Genomic DNA, 8640 nt, shown 5'->3' with positions numbered 1-8640 from the left:
GTGTGTGTGTGTGTGTGTGTGTGTGTGTGTGTGTGTGTGTGTGTGTGTGTGAGAGAGAGATATATGCATAGGGCTGGTATATCACTGTTCTACCCTGAGGAGCATGGGAACAGCAGACATTCAGGGTACTGTTTTCAAGCACCACTGGAGCCCTAAATTTGATTATTTTGGGGGGAGTTTGCACCCTCCCTGCAAAGCCTCCTTGTAGTATAATGTAGTGCATTTATTCTACTGGCTGTGTGCAGGATATGTCCATCCCCACATCTCACACTGGCCCCAACTTATTTCCTCATCTTTACAGACTGTGTGGACTTCTCCATGTCCAATTTGCTATGTATGTTTTACACATGTTCAAGATGATTGTGTCAGACGTAGGGAAAGTCAATCTCTTTCTCTAATATCACAAAACCAAGAGAGGGATGGAAGTGCTCTGTCTTCAAGATCTGGAAATAGAGATATTGACACTCCAAATGTCAACCTACCCCCTCCAAAGACACACACACCACTGACGGTTGTGTCGCAGTGTAAGCCCCAGCGGTGTAAGGGAGAGGACACAGAAGCCCCTATCACATCTCCCAGAGATTAAATGACAGTGTCACAGTGAAACATTGGCTCTGATAATAGGACAATAGAGCCAGTTTCAATTATAGTCTTCCTCTAGAGAGGACTGCAAGAAAGGAATTACCTCAGGAAGGTCTGTTTTATTTTTTCTGTCAGTTTATTCTCTGTGACATTGAAATCTTTATTTCTTTAGACTCCTTGGGGCTTAAAACGTAATAGCTAGCCTGATCTTACCAAGGTGGGCTTTTGTTAGCTTTGTGTGACTGAAATAGCTCAGGTATCTCAAATGTGAGTTTCAGACCGTATCAGAAATACTAAAACAATACAACATGAACCACATCCTGCTGTATGTAAAGGACTTAGTATTAAATGAGTACCTCTCTCATTGCAAATGTTAGAATGATGTTTCATTATTTGATTGATGGGTCTTATCAATGTGTTTATTTCCCCCCTGCTGGTAATGCTGTGTTGTGGCGATTGAGAGGTTTGAGATGGCCTCTCCTGTGTGTAGCCTGTCTGCTCATTCTCCTCTCCATGCCAGAGTCAGGACTCTCAGTATTGTCAGGTCCCTCTCCAGCCTCCCATCTCAGCCAGCCTGCCAGATGCTCTTTCCTCACTCCTCCACAGTCTTTATCTAGCTCTACCCCAACTTCTCTCTGTGGTGCTGTTGGCTTAGCTGTCTGTCTGTGAGACCTGGCCCCCATCCCTGCCTCAGTAGAACAACACAGACAGTTTACAGGTGATTATCAGCCCAGCCGCATAGAACACATCCAGAGGCCTTTGGTGTAATTGAATTAGAGTCCATGCTGGAAGTCTGAGAGATTGTCGGTCCCAGGGGCTGGAGGGACAGACCTGCTTCCCTGTGATGAGACCAGTGTTTTGAAAAAATAGAAGACAGTATTTTCAGCCTTTCTTGTAGTTTATTGGCTAAATTAAGTAAAGTTTCTTCTCTACCAGTAACATTAGCAGCTTCAGACGTTGATTAGCTTAATTTGATCACCCAAAAGGTCAGACAGACTCCATAGCAACAGTTGTCTCAACACCTTAAGTCTACTTCTATCACGTTTCAAGGTAAGACCCAGATGCAGACTGTCGCAGTAACAATGTTTATTACAACAGGGGCAAAGGTACAGGATGGCAGGCAGGCTCTGGTCAGGCAGAGGTCGGTAATCCAGAGTAGTGGGGCAAAGGTAAAAACGCTGGTAACAGGAGACAAAGGGCTGTAAGACATGGTTTTAATTCTAGACACAGGAAAGGTAGGAAATATACGGAGGGTACGGGGCAACAGAGGACGAACAGCAGAAGGGCTTCCGGGGGTGTAGCCGCGGGATTATAGTGGCGTGCCAGCGCATCTGGCTTGACCTTCTTGGATACCGGTTGGTGCTGCGGAAGTGAAGTGGCCAAGAGCCAAAAGAATCCCAATACCACGGGAACCTGCAGAGACTCAACTAGCATGAATTGGATCTTCTTGCTGTGGTTCCCTGACACTCGTCGGTTGATGGGGGTGGTATGGTTGGTGACCCGGCCTATAGAGCGCCCGTCCAGCACTCTAACATTCATGGGAATGGAGAGGGGTTGAGTGGGGATGCCCAGCTCGGACACCAGGGTAACATCTATAAGACTTACATCGGCCCCCGAGTCGATGAGGATCTGGAGAGACGTGGACTGGTTGCCCCACAGCAGAATGGTGTGGAGAGGGGGGCGAGTAAGGGGAGAACATGTTTCTTTAATCCCCACCAGAGTACTCACTCCAACGAATGAGCTAGGTCTCTTGAAGGGACAGGTAGACACAAAATGACTGGCAGTACCACAACACAGACAACTTTGGTTGTCAATTCTGAGTATGCGTTTGGCTGGAGACAGCCTAGCCCTGCCGAGCTGCCTCGGCTCGGGAAGAGGTGAATCGGCAGTCTTCGGAGGCTCTTGGATGAACTTGGGTCAGCTCAGATCTTCTCAGAAACGTAGACACCAGGGACTTCCGGAGTTCATCAGATGAAAGCTGGGATCCTTGAGTGAGCGATTGGGACTGCAATCAGACCTCTTCTCCCTCCTACATTCCCATAGCCGACCATCGAGCCGGATGGTTAAAGCGATGAGTGAGTCGAGATCCATCGGTAGTTCCTGGGCTGTAAGCTCGTCCTTTACTTCCTCCGATAATCCGTGTAGGAACGTGTCGAACAGTGCTTCCGAGTTCCAGGCACACTCCGCTGCTTGCTTGCGGAAATCCACCACATAGTCTGCCACACTGAGGGAGTCCTGTCGAAGCTGGAGTAACTGCCAAACAACTTCCAAATCTCCCGGACACCGGAGCCTCAAATGTTTTTCACCTCCGCCACAAATTCCTCCAGACTGATGCATACGGCCGACTGTCATTCCCAAACGGCCGTAGCCCAGGCAAGGGCCCTCCCGGACATCAGTGCGATGAGGTATGCTATCTTAGAGAGGTCCGAGGGGATGGAGGAAGGCTGCAGCTCCATACGAGGGAACACCCGACTCTCCATCGAAGCGCTCCGGGGGAGGTAAGTGGGGTTCCCGGGAAACCGGAGTGATGGCTCTGCTACCAGCTGGGTTACTGCGGGGCGGGAGGCATCGTGATAGGCTGCCTAGTAGACAGCCCATGGAATTGCTCCTGCAATGTGTCCAATGCTTGGTCGTGACGTTTGGCCACAGTCTGGAACCCCTCCATTGGACCGTGAAGCAACTCCTCGTGCCTACCAATAGTGGCTCCTTGGGAGGAGATGGCGTAGCGGAGCTGGTCCAAGTCTGCTGGGTCAGTCATGGCCAGTTCGTACTATCACATTTCAAGGTAAGACCCAGATGCAGACTGTGTTGAAGTAACAATGTTTATTACAACAACAGGGGCAAAGGTACAGGACGGCAGGCAGGGTCAGGCAGAGGTTGGTAATCCAGAATAGTGCGGCAAAGGTAAAAATGCTGGTAGGTTCTACGAACAAAACGAACTGGCAACAGACAAACAGAGAACATAGGTATAAATACACAGGGGCTAACGGGGAAGATGGGCAGCACCTGGAGGGGGGTGCGAAACAGATCAGGGCGTGACATCTTCATTTAATTAAATGCATCACATTCTGACAGCTTACAAGTTCTGTTGAATAGAAGCACTAAGACACTCACACGTTCACGCTGTATTTTACCTATAGCACCTGTTCCTATTCAGTGACTCACAGTGAGTGTTACTATGCTGTAGAATAATGTTTTTTCCAGGCTTGTCAACCCTACCTGCATGGTAGAACTCCCACACCAGTCCGTCAAGTGTTAAAGGAGAAGTTAGCTTTTTTACAACCAAATCTCTAAGTTGCAACAAAATGGAATATAACGTGGAGGATAAAGTTCGGAATGAAACAATTTCATGTACAACATTTAAAGACATGCATCACTATACTGAGAGTTTCCATTTCTAAAAGGACATATTTGAGTGTTTTTGGAGCCTTCGTTCATGTTCTTTCAGAGCCCCCGTACTGCACAACAACAATGAGGAAGTGAATTGCTGGTTGGGGTAAATTTCGCACAAACAAGTGAAATTGCAAAAAAAGTGTCTGGACCCTTTGGTTTGGTTGTAAAAAAAGCTAAATTCTCCTTTAATATGCATTACTGTGGCTGCTCACCAGGACTTCTCTAACACATGCTACTGCTCTCATGAACAAGGTGATGTCATCAAAGTTAAAGGGCCAAAATAATATGCACATGTAGCTATGTGAATTCCTCTTCTCCTAGATATTTCCTCATTCTTCACATTCATCTCCTCCCATATCCTCCCCTCTCACCTCATATCTCATTTTCTACTGTCTTCATTATTCAAACATTTTATTGCAGTCAGATTTTTCAGTTTTCAAAATTGCAGAATGTCTGTGTTAAGGTTACGCTCATAGAACAAAGAAAATTGTCATCTGCAATTGTATCTCCCTGATATCTCAGGAGCTGGTGTTCTATATTCAGATGAAATTTGAAACCTCATAAAGTCCTTCATTTTCACAGCAGTTATTAAAAAATGCCACCTATGATGCCGTAGGGAGGGCAATAATTGACATCTCTAAATCAAAAACCTGAATGGATTCTCTGTTCCTATGCAGAAGAATTTGCTCAGAGAAGAGACAAATGGTGAAATAATGTCAGTGTTTGAGTTCACGTCATACCATGCACAGCTGAATCCTGCTTCTCCTTAGACACCTTCATTAGTTTGACTCTGTACTTTGTATATTCTATTGTATTCTGAATTTGATGTTACCAGAGGATCATGTTTGCACTGAAATCTGAGTGGGTGAGGAAACTAGGGCATTTTTCAGATTACCAGTGACACAGCCCAAAGTGCAGTCCTGTGACTGTACATACCGTTCAAAGGTTATAAACTCTGGTCAATCTGTTCATCAGCTGTCATCGTTGTTTGGTTGATGACCTCAACGCTTTTATTGGTCTTCCAACCCAAATTGCCATCTGTTTTGACAGAGGGACTGGATGTAGCAGTTATGTAAGGCCGTTTTCTACCATGCCACTGCTCTGACAGCCCAGCACAACCCAGCTCTCTCCTCACTGATTGCTACTCTGTTATGGAATGCGGCACAAGTTATTTGGTTGGTTGTCTTTTTAAATATTTATACTCACTTCCGTTTCTTGTAGAAATTGGGTTGTTGTGTGCTAGGACACAAATCACTCATTCTCTCTGATTGAAAATAAATAAGAGAATGGGAAGTGAGTATGTGCCTTACAAAAACCCAGGGTTCAGCAAATAAAACGCCTGGTCTATTATTCATAGTTTTCCTGTTTTCTGAGTCACATTCATAATTGAGGACATTATATATTTGCTCAGATGTCTTTTCTCGAAGTACTACGCATGTTCTTTGTTCACCACCACAATAAAAAAAATGGGCAAATTGGTTTGCGGTCTTGGAATGAAGCTGGGAAAGTAATTAGATGTGTTGATCTGTAGGGTGCCATACTGTATGTGCCATAGATACAGTAGACAAACTGCCGTCGTTGTCCTGAGGCCAAGCAGCACCAGAAGAGATTCAGAGAGGGTGCATATTTCTCTCTTTCTCTCTCGTTCTTTCTTTCTGGTCAGCCTCAAATGAAGGAGATGCTGTTTAGTGCCGTTGGGCCTCGGAGACAGTGCGTGAAATGTATTGGCCCTGAGCCCTGCCATTTGACACGCCAGACAAGGCTAACAGATCTTGTGCCATTTCCATTTCCTGCGTCTGTGTAAAGCTGACCTTTGCTGCCTCCTGGCTATTTATTTAAACTCTGAGCACCAGAGACTTATGGTGTCACCGGGAAATGATATTATCAACGCTCTCCATTTGTCTGCAGCCCTGCTGTATATTCTCCCTGCATTGCATATACTGTAATGCTATATATTCATACTGTGCTGCTGCTGCAAATGAGGGCAGTGGTTAACACCCAAGACTTCATGTCCAGACAGTTACTTGTAGCCTCCCTCTGAGATAAAGATGAATATGTATTACAGTACTGTACAGATCAACTGTAGCCGTATGGGCAGTATGAAAAATGTCAATATAGAGCTGTGAGAAATAGCTATTAACAGTGCATATCATACCATGGACCAGAGTTGACCTTTTGCAGATGCACAGTCTAAAATGTCAGGGACATTGATTTAGTCATCAGACTCCACTATTTTTAATAATTCGATTAGGACTGTGTGTTGGTAGAGCTCATGGACGGACACACTATTACTTTCTAATAGAATACTGATCCTCTCCCATCTCTTTCTCTCTGTCTGTGCTGCAGGTCTGAGGAGGGTGTGCAGAGAGTCCTACAGGTGGACCTGGAGGTGGACAGCTTCCTGGGTCCACTGGGCAGCCGCTGGATCACGTGGCAGGTGGAGTACCCGGGCAGCCGTGCCACGACGCAGGAGGCAGAGACAGAGATCCGACTGGCCCAGAAGGACCTGGGGGGCATTGTGCCCCTGGCCATGGTGAGTGGTGCCAGTCAGCCAGTCACAATCACTACAACACACAGAGCAGATGGACTGTGCCAGAGATCTGAAGAGCACAAAGTTCACTCAGTTTTGTAGGTTACACACTGTGCATCCTGCTGTTCACAGCAGTGACGATGCTTCACATAATTGTTTTTCTATTCACAACTTTGACTTTTGTACATCTATTGCATATTTTGTACAATCACTTACTGTATATTATTATTGTGGAGTAATATGTGTATAGGTCTTGTACATTACACATCTAAGAAATCTTAGATCTTTGATTCCTGATGTCACTACACTGAAATCGCAGACCTTTAGCTTCAGTGTTTTGCCTGTGGAGTGTGTGTTTTGGAATGGAGGAGGAGTGGGTGCATGTGGCCCTCAGCAGGCCCTGTGTGGGGCCTGGAGGCTCTCTGTGGCCTGAGGGTAGGCCTGCAGGTGTGTTTCTCTCTTTAGGCTGCTATACAGATTAGCCTCTCTATTGGATGGATTCACCAAAGCTACTCCATTGAACTTCACAGAACATCTCTCGCCTCATTTGCCTTGGCTTTCTAAACAGAGTTAGATCCAGAAAAGCAACAGAAAGATACCAGAGAGATCAATTACGCCCACTTACAAGCATGACATGTTGCTTGCCAGTGTTGAGATATGTGATTTTCTGGAAGAGCTTTATTTCTGTTTGCGGTATGCATAATGAATGTTGTGAGTGCACTGTCGAGTAGAAATAATTCCATATTAGCAGCGCCTATAGCTACATAATAGGTGCCTGTGGGTGGCTGCATTTGCCTGTGTTGCTGTGCTGAGAGGAATGCCGCTACTCTAACTCTTGTACCCCACAGATCAATTTCCAAAATAATTTATGCTTTTTTTTTTTTCTTTTTTTTTACAGAGGTAGATTATACCCATAGTTCCCTTTTGATATTCCTTTCATTCGTCTGACGTGTCAATAATGTGCCTGCCATATAAAAGGGATATTTGCACCCACGCTTTGCATTGACACAAATTATAAATAGCATTTCTTTTTTAACAACTGTATTCCATACTGTCTCTGAGGGAGCTTTATGTGGGTATGAGAATGAGCACGATATCCATTTAAGGCTCAGTCATTTCTCTCATTTGCAGATACATTTGCTCATGTTTTGGTATACAGTATTTGCAAAATTATAAATGAGGAAATGCATTTTAAGGTGTTTCTGTGGCTGCCAGAATTATAGACTGACTTGGGATCTTTGTGAAAGCACTGTACACTTCTACACCCATGCACTAATCCATCACTAATAGTGCCTGGTATTATGATGAAATCATTATACATTTTGAGTGGAATAAGGATTTATGGTTCAAGGCTGATTATAAAGGCTTTTCTATAGCGACAAAGAGCCATCATATTTAACCTGCTATTAGAATAATTTGATAAACTTGGCTAAATCAATTAAGGCATAAACATTATGGTGCGAGGCTCATATGAGAAGATGAATGGTGTATTCAAATACATTAGAACAGATTACAGATGTGTACTGTATGGATGTGCTATGTAACCTCTTATGTTTAGCTACCCTGTCCTGATTCAGTATTCTATTCAGGAAGCCTTCCATTAAGCCAGTGATGACCTTAGCAATAGATGCCCTTTCTAGTAGATATAGATTTCCATTCTAGTAATTATATTTCTATGGTCATAACACTGCATGTAATGGAGGGACTTAACATTTCAATGCATATCTCAGGACTACACCTGGTCAATGCACGATTGACATTTCCATTACTGATATTGACATTTTGACATGAGCAACCCATAAGGTTGACAGGATATAGGGCTGTTGGTGTCCAGCCCTACTCCAGTCCTATAATCAATAGTTTGAGAGGGAAGTACCCTGGCCTGTAAAGTGCAGACTCGTGTCAGACCATTTCCTTGGTCAGTATACTGGTTTTCCCTCGCTGCCTCTCCTTTGTGGAATGTATTTTAAGGACATGACACACTGAGTCTTCCCACCTTCTTCATCACTAAACCCCAAGAGAAAAAAACGACACACCATAGACTCACATTGTGTACACAACTCACACACACAACCTCAGACATTGTCACAGAGCACATACAGTACCCTCACACACACACACACACTACATACTGT

General features: G+C 44.7%; 1 protein-coding gene across 2 annotated transcripts in view; it reads left to right on the top strand.

The window, feature by feature from the left end:
• The window catches only part of LOC111957357 (transmembrane protein 132D-like), a 204107-nt gene that overhangs the window by 108410 nt on the left and 87057 nt on the right, over positions 1 to 8640 (top strand). For both annotated transcript variants that reach the window (XM_023978126.2, XM_023978127.1), the window contains one exon: positions 6322 to 6508. In XM_023978126.2, coding sequence (XP_023833894.2) covers positions 6322 to 6508 — 187 coding nt within the window. The remainder of the gene's footprint in view (positions 1 to 6321; positions 6509 to 8640) is intronic.

Source organism: Salvelinus sp. IW2-2015, linkage group LG33 (genome assembly GCF_002910315.2).
Source record: "Salvelinus sp. IW2-2015 linkage group LG33, ASM291031v2, whole genome shotgun sequence".
Classification (NCBI taxonomy): Eukaryota; Metazoa; Chordata; class Actinopteri; order Salmoniformes; family Salmonidae; genus Salvelinus; species Salvelinus sp. IW2-2015.
The sequence above is the reverse complement of the archived record's forward strand: the minus strand, read 5'-3'. Positions and strand labels throughout refer to the sequence as shown.